Source organism: Schistocerca americana, chromosome 11 (genome assembly GCF_021461395.2).
Source record: "Schistocerca americana isolate TAMUIC-IGC-003095 chromosome 11, iqSchAmer2.1, whole genome shotgun sequence".
NCBI lineage: Eukaryota > Metazoa > Arthropoda > Insecta > Orthoptera > Acrididae > Schistocerca > Schistocerca americana.
In genome coordinates this window covers 194619857-194634002 of record NC_060129.1, presented here as the reverse complement: position 1 = coordinate 194634002, position 14146 = coordinate 194619857, and the positions used below count along the sequence as shown (strand labels likewise).

At 40.2% G+C, this 14146-nt stretch overlaps 1 protein-coding gene across 1 annotated transcript in view; it reads right to left on the bottom strand.

The window, feature by feature from the left end:
• Nucleotides 1-14146, bottom strand: part of LOC124553582 (basement membrane-specific heparan sulfate proteoglycan core protein) — a 799417-nt gene that overhangs the window by 170463 nt on the left and 614808 nt on the right. Inside the window, exons 41-44 of the mRNA XM_047127431.1 lie at nucleotides 12207-12350; nucleotides 11010-11212; nucleotides 8365-8590; nucleotides 5122-5304 (exon numbers count right to left, since the gene is read on the bottom strand). Coding sequence (XP_046983387.1) covers nucleotides 5122-5304; nucleotides 8365-8590; nucleotides 11010-11212; nucleotides 12207-12350 — 756 coding nt within the window. The remainder of the gene's footprint in view (nucleotides 1-5121; nucleotides 5305-8364; nucleotides 8591-11009; nucleotides 11213-12206; nucleotides 12351-14146) is intronic.

The window sequence follows — 14146 nt, the reverse complement described above, 5'->3', positions numbered from 1 at the left end:
TACACGCTAACCACAGTTTTCTAAAGCTTTGGGGAAAGTAATGTATAGGAGAGTAGTAGCACATCTCAGTACACATAATTTGTTATCAGACTTGCAGTTTGGTTTCAGGAAAGTAATACCCACAAGAATTCAATTCATTCCTTTTTGTGAGAAGTGCTGGAAGGACTACATGATAAGCTGAGGAAGGTAGGTATTTTCTTTGATTTAACAAAGGCACAAAGGCATCTGATTGTATGGACCATGCAATACTTTTGCATAGGCTGGAAAAAATTTGCAATTAGGAAAAAAGCTCAACAATACTTCAGCTCACATCTGAAAAGTAGGAAGCAGAAGTATTTTCTCCAATGTCAACAAACAGGGAAGAAGTTTGAAGGTGACTGTGGCCATACGAAGTAGGGGTGCCACCACGGGGTTCTGTTGCGGGTCCGTTTGCTTTTTGTGATATACGAGGTGGTTATAATTAAACTTTTGCGACTTAAGAGGATCTCCCACAAAAAACGAGTGATCGTGGAGTAACAGAACTACTAGGGTTGTCCAGAAAGTAATGCACCACATTTTTTTTCTCAGCTGAAAACAGTGCTACAAATGTGCAACATTACGTATATATTGCTTGAAGTGTCCTGAGTGAGCGTGACCAGTTTCCGTCACTTCCGACAGAGCGTAGCGGCAGGACAGTTACAAAATGGCGTCCGTAGATGATATATGTTACAAGCAACATGCCATCATTGAATTTCTTACTGCAGACAATATTCACAAATGCTTATACAAAGCCTACAGAGCATCTGCTGTTGACAGAAGTACAGTTAGTCGCTGGACACGGAGAGTGAGGTCATCAGAAGGCAGTTCGGCGGAGCACCACGATTTGCAGTGGTCGGGGAAACCGTCCACAGCTGCCACACCTAACATGTTGCAGTGAGCTGATGTCATTCGTGAGGAAAGTTGCATTACGACTCGGCAGTTGGCACTGCGTCTTGTCAATGATGAGGTGATTGACATAGTGAAACATTGGCACCACCACCACACAAGGAATGGTACCGACAGGGCTCACTATGTTCAATAAAGAACTGATGTAGAAAAAAGGTGATGCCTTGCTTTCTGTGCAACCCTCATAAGCGGAAACATTTGTAACAACACCTGGAAAAGAAATAACGAATAAACCAGTGACACAAATGCAGCTGAATTTCTGTACAGGAGAGTAACATATGTGTTTACATTTCAGGTTCAAATGTTACTCAATGTGACAATAAGCAGCATGTAACGGCACTAGAGATATCATTTGACTATTGTTTGAAGAAGATTTCGAACAGTGGATTATGGAACGTTCAGCTGTGACGACACAGCTCGTACACTGCTTGATGATAGGACACTGCGTCAGCATTATCAGCTGTGCAACAGTAACTTCTTCAACAATTTATGGTGCAATTGGCTGTCAGTTTCTCCTACGAACAATTCCCAAATTGCCAGTTAATTTGAACTTCCAAATCACGTTCTTCAACCCCGGAGCAGAAAGAAAACATCTCCGTATTCCTTTAATGCGCTGATAATCGAGAAGAGCAGCAACACTATTGCTGTTGTTTTGATAAAACAGCTTTACAAGTAAAGCCCTTCTCACTTTGCCCAGACCCCAGTTGAATGTCTGCAACTGTAACACACACTGATGCTCGCGTTTCAATCCTACATTGCTGAATCAGTACCGGGACCTACCAGAAAGTCACAATGCTAGCCCTATTAACAACACAAATCCTGCAGCACAAAGTCTGAACGTCACGGATATAAAGTTGGATACCCCATACAGCAAATAATTTTCTGTCTACATTGGCTCAAATAGTGAAAGTTTGATTATAACCACCCTGTATACCAATGAACTGCTGCTAAACATAACAAACAACTCAAAGATTATTCTTCCCGTCGCTAACATATATGTTACTTGAAAGACATGGAATGTAATATAAATTATGTAGCTAATGTGGTAGTCAATAATATCAGTATGTGACATTTAAAGAACAATTATCATTTAACTGTAACAAAACCAAATGCATAGTTTCTGGGTTGTGTTGTTTTGAGAGAGGGAACTACACAGCGAAGTCATCGGTCTCATCAGATTAGGGAAGGACGGGGAAGGAAGTCGGGCGTGCCCTTTTAAAGGAACCATCCTTGCATTTGCCTGGAGCGATTTAGGGAAATCACGGAAAACCTAAATTAGGATGGTCGGACGTGGGATTGAACGGTCGTCCTCCCGAATGCGAGTCCACTGTGCTAACCACTGCACCACTCGCTCGGTCCATTATTTCTGAAACAGAACTGTTGTAAAAGGTAAATTTTACTGTCTCAACTTGGTCAGGCAGTCAGTGAACACAGTTTTACATTCTTAGGCATGAGGGTAGACAGAAGGCTTTCTTTGACGCACTGCATTCAAGATCTGTTGCAAAAAACTGTATGCTGCTATATTCACTATTGGAATGACATCTGCTTCAGAATGAAACTTCCGTTAAGTGTGGAAGGTAGGAGATGAGGTACTGGTGAAAGCAAAGCTGTGATGATGGGTTGTGAGTCATGCCTGGAAACTTAGCTGACAGAGAACTTGTCTGCCAAAGGCAAGGCGAGTTCGAGTCTCGGTCCGGTATACAGTTTCAATCTGCCAGGAAGTTTCATGGTCTCCACTGCTCCTCGACTGTCAAGGTTTGCATACTTTCATTCAATTATTCTGTGTGGTGTTATATTTGGGGCAACTTTGTCCATTCACCAAGAACATTCTCAGAACACATAAGGGCAGGCAGACCGACCTGAAGATTCAGTTCGCAAAGTTCATGTAGGCCATTGTTCAGGTGTCTCAAGAGTTCTAATCGCTATCCCTGTACATATGTACTCCATCATAGCATTTGTAGATGGCAATATCAACTCACTCAAAAAAACTGCACCATTCATCCAGTGAAAACTAGACAGAAAACATTTCCTTAAGGACTGTACAGAAAAGTTTGCAGTATTCAGCAGATTTTACTTTTCACAGTGTTCCATCAGAACCGGAAAAACTAAGTGATAAACCCAAAGTATTGAAATCATAGATGGAAGGTTTCATTGGCACACCTTCTGTTCGATCCAAGAGTTCCTCACAGTAATTGAGAACTTTTCTCTTTAACTTATTATTATTTATATAATTTCTCCCTTTACCCTCATGGTTTAACAATTTTTTATATAAATTTTCTAATCAGCATTCTATAAATTATGTACTGACTCATTCCAATAGCTTTGCCCATGGAACATGAACAACATAGATAATAATGTCACGTGGCGTCAGATAGTATGAAGGCAAGGTACTTCATTTTCCTCAGTTCTCCAGGCATAATACTGTTGGATTAGACTCGATGTGAACCTCCAAAGCATGTCAAGTACTGTAGGAAATCAGTTCCACTAACGCAGCTGTGCTAGCCCAGTTTCAAGTGAGACCAATGTGACATTTCTCGTGTTGAGTTCGACTAAAATTTGAAGTTAAAGTCCCATTCAATGATGTCACAAATTTTGGCTGCAATCAATTGCAGCACAGAGTTGTGCTAAAAGGTTTTTCTATATGCCATGTACATATTGATAAGCAAAGACATGTCTTCAAAGCACAATATTCATTATGTAAACAACTTACAAAATAATTTCACAGTAGTAACTGACATTGGACAGGTTTTTGTATTTTTGCCAATCTACTTTGGATGGCATTCACAGAAATCAATTCACTCTTAACTGCTGTTTGGCATCTCTCTCCCCATCAGTTTAAGGGATGTGAGGTCACAAAAATGAAGTATAAACATGAATATAATACGAGAATTTAGTGGTCTGAAGACTACCACTATTTTAATTTATTTTAGTATTAAGTTAAAAGAGTTTTTTCCTTGCCTATTAAATTTGTTTGAATGTATATTAATGTGGCAACAACTATACTTGAGTCCACTATTATTTCTACAACAATGTGTGCCATCTTGACAAGCTGTGCGGTCTCAGGGTCCTTGTCACTGACTGTGCGGCTACACCCGTCGGAGGTTCGAGTCTTCCCTCGGGCACAGGTGTGTGTGTCGACCATAGCGTAAGTTAGTTTAAGTTAGATTTAATAGTGTGTAGGCTTAGGGACCGATGACCTCATCAGTTTGGTCCCATAAGACCTTATCATAAATTTCCAAATTTCCACCTTGGCAAAATAAAATAAACATAATTGCTACAAAATTTAAAATGATTGAGAATTGATTTGTTGAGTGTTTCATCTTAAAGGAATTTTCATGCTGATTCAAAAACTAGTATTAGATTTTGCAAATCTGTAATATTTCTGAAAACATGGAGAATTTGATACAGTATTATGATTTATATTTTAGTAAGAAGTAACCAGGCGACACATTTGAATTACAGTTGTATGAGTGGAACATAGTATTTTTGCATTACCTTTGGTATCTGCTGAATAAATGTTTCTTTTCAAAACAGTCATTTAATTGAATTTTACTATTGCACAATTGATATAATTTTGGAATTGGCCAAAGGAGTCACTCCACACAGAACCTTTTAACCAATTATGGTCTTTACTCTTTATAGATCCTCAATTCATGGCAGAATAATAATGGCATGTGACGAGGGCCTCCCATCGGGTAGACCGCTCGCCTGGTGCAAGTCTTTCGAATTGACGCCACTTAGGCGGCTTGCATGCCGATGGGGGTGAAATGATGATGATTAGGGCAACACAACACCCAGTCCCTGAGCGGAGAAAATCTCCGACCTAGCCGAGAATCGAACCCAGGCCCTTTGGATTGACAGTCTGTCGTGCTGACCACTCAGCTACCGGCGGCGGACATAATATGGGGTGATGAAATTAACAGTTTCCAGCATTTGAAATATGGATTTCATGCAGAAATCCTACAACACGACTTCAGGATTATATGGTACCTAGGAAATCAGCAAGCAATCAGAAATCTTGTTCTGCTGTTGTGCCTTATGTATAAGAAAAAATGGAGTTCACTTGAGATCAACACTGGTAAGTGTCAAAGAAATGTTTCTATGTGTCACAATTGGCTTTGCTTAGATAATTCATAATGAAATTATATCACAGCATCAAATGGTATCAGTGTGCAATGGACTGACTCAAAGACTAACCTTGCAGACGCACGGGCAGTCAGGTCCGCGGCTGCCCCGCGGGTCACAATAGCACGTGTCACTGGTCGGAGGCCTGGCTCCGGTAGTAGGACGGCAGTCAGCAGCTGTTCCACGTGTCGCGTCACCCTCGTAGCCTGGCTCGCACTGCTCACAGTTTGGACCGGTGGCGTGGTCTCGGCAGTTCTGTGGAGACACATGAGGTTTTCAATAGATGAGTGTGAAATTTCTGTTACTGCATGTTTGACCTTTGTACTGGGTGTGTGAGAGAGTTGATACCTGTTATGCTTACAGAATCACAAGAGGGAGGTTGTGCAGTTATAGTAACTTATGTGTGACAAATAATACACAAAAGAAGAGAATTTATTTTACTAACCTACCTGGCTTTCATAGATTTTGGAAAAGAATTTGGAATGGTAGATACAGAGAACGGCTGTAGGAAATTATGGCAAAACGTGGATACCAAATCAGATAACAATATAATAGAGGGAAACATTCCACGTGGGAAAAATATATCTAAAAACAAAGATGGTGTGACTTACCAAACGAAAGTGCTGGCAGGTCGACAGACACACAAACAAACACAAACATACACACAAAATTCAAGCTTTCGCAACAAACGGTTGCTTCATCAGGAAAGAGGGAAGGAGAGGGAAAGACGAAAGGAAGTGGGTTTAAAGGGAGAGGGTAAGGAGTCATTCCAATCCCGGGAGCAGAAAAACTTACCTTAGGGGGAAAAAGGGACAGGTATAACCTTGCACACACACACATATCCATCCGCACATACACAGACACAAGCAGAAATGTCTGCTTGTGTCTGTGTATGTGCGGATGGATATGTGTGTGTGTGTGTGTGTGTGTGTGCGCGAGTGTATACCTGTCCTTTTTTCCCCCTAAGGTAAGTCTTTCCGCTTCCGGGATTGGAATGACTCCTTACCCTCTCCCTTTCGTCTTTCCCTCTCCTTCCCTCTTTCCTGATGAAGCTACCGTTTGTTGCGAAAGCTTGAATTTTGTGTGTATGTTTGTGTGTCTATCGACCTGCCAGCACTTTCGTTTGGCAAGTCACATCATCTTTGATTTTAGATAAATCAGTTAATAAATTACATAAAAAATCTGTACAGTGGAACTTACATTATACTTGTACTCCGAAATTACACAGCGGACAAGATTTTAATAAAACAGTGTAAGAGACAAAGACTATTAATATATACAATGCCATTAAGAATGGAAGGAAACAGATATATCTAGGTATACATGACACTATAAGCAAAACATTAAAAAAATACATAGAGACACATAAAAATGGAATTCTACAAGGTGATGGCTGTACTCATTCTAATGTATAACTTAAACTATTTTATGAAGAGAAACTATTGTAATCATGTTCAGGTATATGAAATAAAATTTTTACGTACTGTTGAAGGTTGCATTAAATTGGACAGGATTCCTAATTAAAACATCAGACAAAAACTGAATGCCTTTGCAATAAGTGAAAAATTAGAAGACAAAACAAAACTAGAAGGAACATCTGGAACGAACAAGGATTTTAAAGACGGCCTTACAGTCAAACCTAAAGGAAAGAGGGACGTAGGACAGCTAGTTAAAAGATGGAACTGAGGACAAAACAGGTTGATCGGCCTAATCTGTGAAAGGCAGAAGAAGGAGCATCACTGATTTTTGTTGATGTTTGAATCACTATATGTATTTCAATGTTCCGGTTGACCCTTATTGCCACAATTATGCCTGATGATAGTTTTACTGTCCTCTTCTCTATGGACTCCTGCATTGTATCTATCTTTTTCTGGGCATTCACTGTGTTCTAGTTTCAATTAACCTTTCAGAAAATATATATATTTTTTAATTCTCTACTCTCCAAGTCTCATCATATATCTGTTAAGCTCTGTTGTTCCTATCTTGTTCTTAAGTTTTGAGATTGCCATCCTTTTTCTGATCTGCTTGTACCCCATTCTATCCACTCATCTTGTGCCTGATATCTCCTAAAAAGTTTCAACTCTGCTGCTTACATTCTATTCTCTTCCCTTTTTGTTGCAGCCCATGTACCTGCTACATATGCTAGAATGCTAAATATGCTAGAATGGGTTTGTAATAAGATGGACAGATAACTTTGTTACATTCATTTTGGTTGTGTCTGTTCCACAGAATACAGCTTCCACTCAACTAGATGCCATTTGTTCTTGTACTCCTTCCCTAATTTCCTCTACTATCTTGCCATCATTTGTGATCACACTTCCTAAGTATCAGAAAATTTTATCACTTAGAAAATAGGGAGTGGGAGGGGATGGGGTGCAGGGTAGGTAGGGGTTAAGTGATGAGACACTTCTCTCCAGAAATCATAAGTATAGAGTATGAAGCCCAGGGTTGTGGGTGAAAACCCAACAACACCTGCAATGGAAAAGGTAGGATTATTACACAAACATTACTTCAAACGTGCTACTAATCTTTAGAAAAAAATTTCAACTTAGAAGTTATGTGGAATTATATCTAAGGTAGATTTTCCCTCTCCTGACCAGTTCTATAAAGAGGAGTTGGTCATCTTTGTAACTAGCCTATTCAAATGATGAAATTTAAAGTACTAAAGGATTAACGGAAAATCTCATATAAAGATGTGAAACAAATACTAACAAAGAGATAGAGGGTCTGGCCAGTACTTACCTCAGCTCAGTACAGCCGATAGATACACAAAACAGAACAGTAGATACACAAAACAGAATAGAAAATTTACATTCCTAGCTTTCGGAACATTGTTCCTTCATCAGGGAGGAGAGAGGGGAAAAAAGGGAAGAAGGGAAAGTGGATTCAGTTACTCACAACCCAGGTTATGAAGCAACAGGGAAAGGTAAACAGGGAGGGTAGTAAGGATGGAGGCTTCCCTCTGACGACCATGCCTCCATCCTTACTACCCTCCCTGTTTACCTTCCCTGTTGCTTCATAACCTGGGTTGTGAGTAACTGAATCCACTTTCCCTTCTTCCCTTTTTTCCCCTCTCTCCTCCCTGATGAAGGAACAATGTTCCGAAAGCTAGGAATGTAAATTTTCTGTTCTGTTGTGTGTATCTGTCGGGTGTGCTGAGCTGAGGTAAGTACTAGCCAGCCCCTCTATCTCTTTGTTAGTATTTGAAATTTAAAGTACTTTACACTAAACAGGAACCCTGCCTAACAACTTCCTTGTTGGTGGTAGATAATAGGAAGCTTTTATTTGTAATTGGACATCTCTGAGTGCACTCACATAGCAAGTTCCTTCCTCCGGGTGGCACTCGTCGGAGTGTCCGTTGCAGTTGCAGGGCTCGCACAGTCCGAGGTAGAGACCTTCGAAGGAGCGCGTGTAGCCCGCATCACAGTCTTCACAGGACAGGCCGCGGTATCCCACGGGGCACGCGCACTGTTCCACCGGGAAAGCGCGCTGCTGGCCGGTGTTGCGCTCCTCGGCTATATCCATTGTTACCCGGATCAGTCTGCCGGGCGGGAAAAAGAAAACAGTGTATAACCGGCTGAATTCTTCTCAACAGAAATACTAAAAGGAACTTCCAAAATTGTTTACAGAACATCTGCAGAAAACTTATCAACTTCCCTTCCGTAATGTACAACAGACACTAACGTGGTCACCACCTCTATAACGAAAATATATTTAAATTGGGCAAGGAACAGGGGAATTTGCCTATTATCTACTGCATATAAAATATTCTCCGACATCCTCTCGAGCAGACATGCAGCCTATACTGAAAATGCTGTCGGTGCCTATCGATGTCAATTTCGTCAAAGAAGGTCTGCTGTTGATCGGATCTTCACAGTATGGAAAAATACTTGAAAAATGTAAAGAGTTTGGGATTGACGTATATCACCTCTTTACAGACTGCAGATCAGCCTGAGACAGTACTGACAGAAAGTTGGAGATTCCTGAGAAATTGATCGCGTTAGTAAAAGTGAAGTTAAGATAGAGAATGTGTTATTATGTGCTGTGCACAAAAATGTAAGTATGAGTAAGAGAATGGCAGAGAGATTCACTGTCCTGCCTTCTGCTTAATATAACCTTCGGAAAGGTTATAAGAGGTTTAGGCATCGATACAAGAAGGATAACCAATCAGTTCTGTTGCTAACATATGCATACGATACTGGTATAATTGCAAAACATGAAGAACAATGAAAGAAGCCTATAAATCTTGAAAGAGCTGCTACTAAGATAAATCAACACATAAATGACTGTAACTAAGGAAGCCATGTAACTAAGAAAGAGTATCCTAATGCTGAAATAGAAATTGGTTCACGTAAGTCTGACGTATTTAGTTTCACTTATCTAAACTGTAAGAACAATGTCAGCTCTGAAATCCAGAAACAAATATTGAATGCCAACAAGTTGTACTGTGGCCTCAGAAAATATCCGAAATCTAAGCCACTGTTCAGGAAAACTGAAGTTATGATGCATAAGATATTACTGAGGCTGGTGCTAACATACAGCACTGAAATGTGGACATTAATGAAATTGGATGAAAAGCAACTTGGCATACTTTAAAGAAAGATCTTGAGGCGAATTCTTGGACTAGTGAAAGAATATGGTGTCAGGAGGAGGAAATTCAACTACGAATTATTCTGAGTATAGACAATAATTGTTTACGGTGTACCACAGAGGTAGGTGAATTTCAGACAAACTAATTCATACGGGACACGTAATGGTCAATCAAGTCTGAAAAAGGTTCAAATTGGTCTACAAAAGACACCTAAGCTTCACTGTATGTGCACCACACAACGGTACTTCATTTCTTTTCTTACTAAAATCGACCTTCCCTCTGTTCTTCCACTTGCCTAAATTTTACCTCCAAATGTTGTGAATTCTAACAGCACAAAATTAACAATTAAATCATTTTGTTTGTCTGGCCTCCTTACTACAAAACTATTGTGCTTGTAAGGATTAATGTTTAGAACAAATAGTAAATATAATCAATTTTTGTATAACGTTTACAGAAGTCTTTTTTCTTTCATTACCCTTACAGTAAAGTTTAAATCAACAGTGTTAACAAAACAGCCATCTAAGACCGTGGTGTAAGAGAGAAAGAGGATATAAAAAATGTAACAAGGCATGTATACACTGTAGCTTATGTGAATTTTGTAGGCCAATTTGGGGTTGTTTCCTCACTTGTTGAGTCCCGATTGTCCTATATCACATAGCTCGTCTCTACTATCCCACACCATTGTGGTACATTGTAAACAGTGATCATTTACACCCTGTACAATCTATATAATAAACAAGACAATGTCTGTTCATTAGAAGACGGGAATTGGCAGGATATATATTAAGACTGGAAGGGGCAGGACACATATTGAGATTATAAACAGTTATCATTTAACTTTGTATAGTGTATATAATGAAGAAGACATTGTCTGTGATAGCAGAATTAAAAGGCTGGACTGGGCAACACACATACTATAGCTTACGACAGAATCGTCAAGAAAATATTCAATGTAGAGTTGGAAGACCACAGCTAAGATGGAAGGGAGGTATCAGGGAAGAAATAAGAAAAGCTGGAATTCATGATTGAAGGAGTTTGGCACTAGATAGGAACGAATATTAGAGTAATTTAAAGAAGGTCGAGGCTAACAAAGAACTCTTTGAGCCGATGATGATGACACTGAATATGGTCAACATGGTAGGAACTGAAACATTGTAATGACTGATGGTCACTTTGTGCCATGCATGAACTATAGCCCTGAGACATTCACTTCTTGCTTCTCCACAGTTTCTAGTGTTGTCTAAAAACATTGATAATGAACAAATTTTAATTTAGACTCACTCTCAATCTCAAAATGCACTTGAGTTTTCGACATACAAAAGTTGCTGCAGAGGGCCATATGATATAATAGAAAAAACACAGCACTCACGCAGCCTCGCGGGTGTTGGTGGTGTAGGTGGCCTTGACGAGGATGGCCTGGACGTCGGCGAGCGCCATCATGATGTGGTCGCGGTGCGTCTGCTGCCCGTCGTTGCGCTGCCAGTACTGCTCCAGCAGTGGCACCGAAACGGTCTGCGGCCGGTCCGCCTCGATCTGGTCGCGCCCGAAGTACATCAGCTTGATGTCGTTCGACTGCAAAGAGAGAAACTCTGTGTAGCGTGCCACTTAACGGTGTTTCCGGATGTACGAGAACTGTGCCTGTTGCCGAACATTCTCTGTAGAGGGCCCGAGTGTCTGCAACTGCTACACTGCAGTGGCCACTCAGATCTTCCCACACGACACTGATTTCCGTAAACTCCAGATACGGCCACTTTCTTCCTAACGTACCGTCGCATACTGCTGACCTGACGTTAATACCTGCTAACAAAGAACTTTGCATGGTTTCTCTTCTGTTTCCCCCTCTGTTCTTTTTCTATCTGTTTACAGAGTGTGCACTGTTTCAAAATCTCCTGGGAAAATAAAACTGTGTGCCAGACGAGGGCTCCAACCTGGGTACCTTGCCTTTTGCGAGAGAGTGGTCCAATGAGTGAGCTATCCAACCACAACTCGTGACCTGCCCTCACAGCTCCACTTCTGCCAGTAAAGGTTCTGGATTCACATTTGAGCCCAGTACACAGTTCTAACCCATCAGGCAGTTTCGAAACAGCTTATACTCCACTCCCTTGGGCTTTAGCTAACCATTTCTGCACATTATGCTTTCCTTGTATGAGTGCTAGTTACACGTGGATGTTTGATGCACCTGCCAGCCTGGAGTGTGGTTTTGTGACATTTTCTGCACTCATTCAGGGCGAATCCCAGTTATCCTGAGGTTTAAGAGGCCTACCCTTCCTTCCCAACCTATCCTTCCAAACCTTCCTCCCTGAAAAAGGAAATATCAGTTACAAAAACTAGGTAAGAGCCTTATTCTACTTTTACAGTCCAATTTGAGGTATTAATCCAATTTTACCTCTGCCTTTTTCTCAATCTGACAACTTCACATTTCTCCCTTCCACACTTGTTTTACAAGTACTCCCCTTTATTAGACATCACACAATTTGAAAGAATTCTTCTTAAGACGACGAACCTCCTAGATCGCACACAGTGTGACGAGAACATTTTGAAGTCGTTAGGAGAGAGAGGCACTCACGCTGATGAGCTCGACATCTGGGGCATTGTTCCTGGAGCTCTGGCCGCCGGGGGCTGGGACGTAGCGCACCGTGTAGTTCAGGTATCCACCGTACGAGGTCACCTTGTCTCCCAGGAACTGCGGGGGCAGCATCCAGTAGTACACCTGAAAAACATCAAAATCTCCATTAGAATGGGAATCACAAGTTACAAAACGTGTGACACTAAAGATACACGATTTCTTGCCATTGTAGTTTTTGCAGTGTTCAGTCTGAAGACAAGAAAGTGAATTCTCCATAGCACTAATATTTGTTTTAGATTCTGATTTTTTTTTCAGTACAGAGACAGCTAATAGTAGTTTGTCTACAGCTCCAATGCTTTTATTGAAATGTTACATAATAACATCAGCTAAGCATGAGAGGAGGAGGAGCAGTGGGTATTTTAAAGTAGCTGTTTTTCTCCTAACACATATAAAGTAACGAAGCAGCAATTACCATAATGGTCAATTGCATCTTAGAGAGAGTCATTTGAGAATGGGAAAAGAATTAGCCATGAAAGGGCTACTGGACAAAGTTCACAACTGAGGATCAAAGACCAGTGTTACGAGGAAGTTCACAATGGAAGAGCAAAGACTTTGCTGATGACCTGGTGATCCTGTCCAGAAACAGAGACACTAGTGGAACAGATAAATATGCTAAAGGAATAGGCAGACAAAGCTGACCTACAAATTTATTTTGAGAAAACAAGGTTCATAAGCAACACCTGAATTTTCATCAGTTGGACTTGGTGCTCTTGTATATGAGGTTTTTGCAGTTAAAATTATTGGATACAAGGTCCGCCTGCTATGCAAAACACTGTTTTTTCATGTAACTCAAACATGTTTCACCACCTCTGTGCCATCATAAGTGGGTTTTATTTATTAAAATCTGTGAAATGTGAACACATTTTGAGTGACTACTAATCTACGAAAATTAGTCCTAAAGAACAGTCCTTGTTTGTTTTGTCATTATCTCAATTTTGCATTATACATTTCTGCCGGACTATTTGTGCATTATTGTGCACTGGTAGCATCAAACGATGCAACTAAATGATGTTGATGTGAATTAATTGGCGAGTTAACACACTGATTTATATTTAAAAATAATTTTGCTGTACCAACGCATGTACTTGCTATTACTTACATTCTGTTTTGGCAGATCCGTTTTCTTTTGAGTTCCCGTGAATTATTGAGAAGTATACACAAATACTACACAAATTTTCAGAACTTTATTTTTGTAACGAACACTTTTCACTTCTCCAAAACACAGTGTAAATGTTGCTATTGTGCATCCTACCCCAATCAGTATTCACTTGCACAACTGAAAAGTGTATGTTACAAACAAAATTCCGAAAAGACGGGTAGTATTTGTGTGCACTTCTCTATAACTCATGGGAACGTAAATGAAAACAATCTGCTATTACTTACATTTTATCTTGCAAACTGATGCATGAAATATCTTGGCACACCAACAAGGTGATGTGTTAATTTGCAAACTAAACTCACATCAACCAATGGAAAATCCAGGATGGAATGATGGCAAACCAATGGAAAATTCAGGACGGAATAATGATAACATACGAAGAGGATAGTTGCTACTCACCATATAGCGGAGATGCTGAAAAGCAGATAGGCACAACAAAAAGACTGTCAGCAAGAAAGCTTTGGCCAAAAAGGTCTTCAACAAAAGCCATTCTTTAGGCCTGATTTTTGTAGTCACTTATCACTAAAAATATGTTCACATTTCACAGACTTTAATAAATAAAATCCACCTATTATGGAACAGAGAAACTGAAACATGTTTGGATCAAATGAAAAAAACAGTGTTTTGCATAATAGGCAGAGCTTATATCCAGTATTTTTAATACCTGAATAGCACCTCATCACCTGACAACAGAGTACGATAAAACAGAAAAAGTGGATAG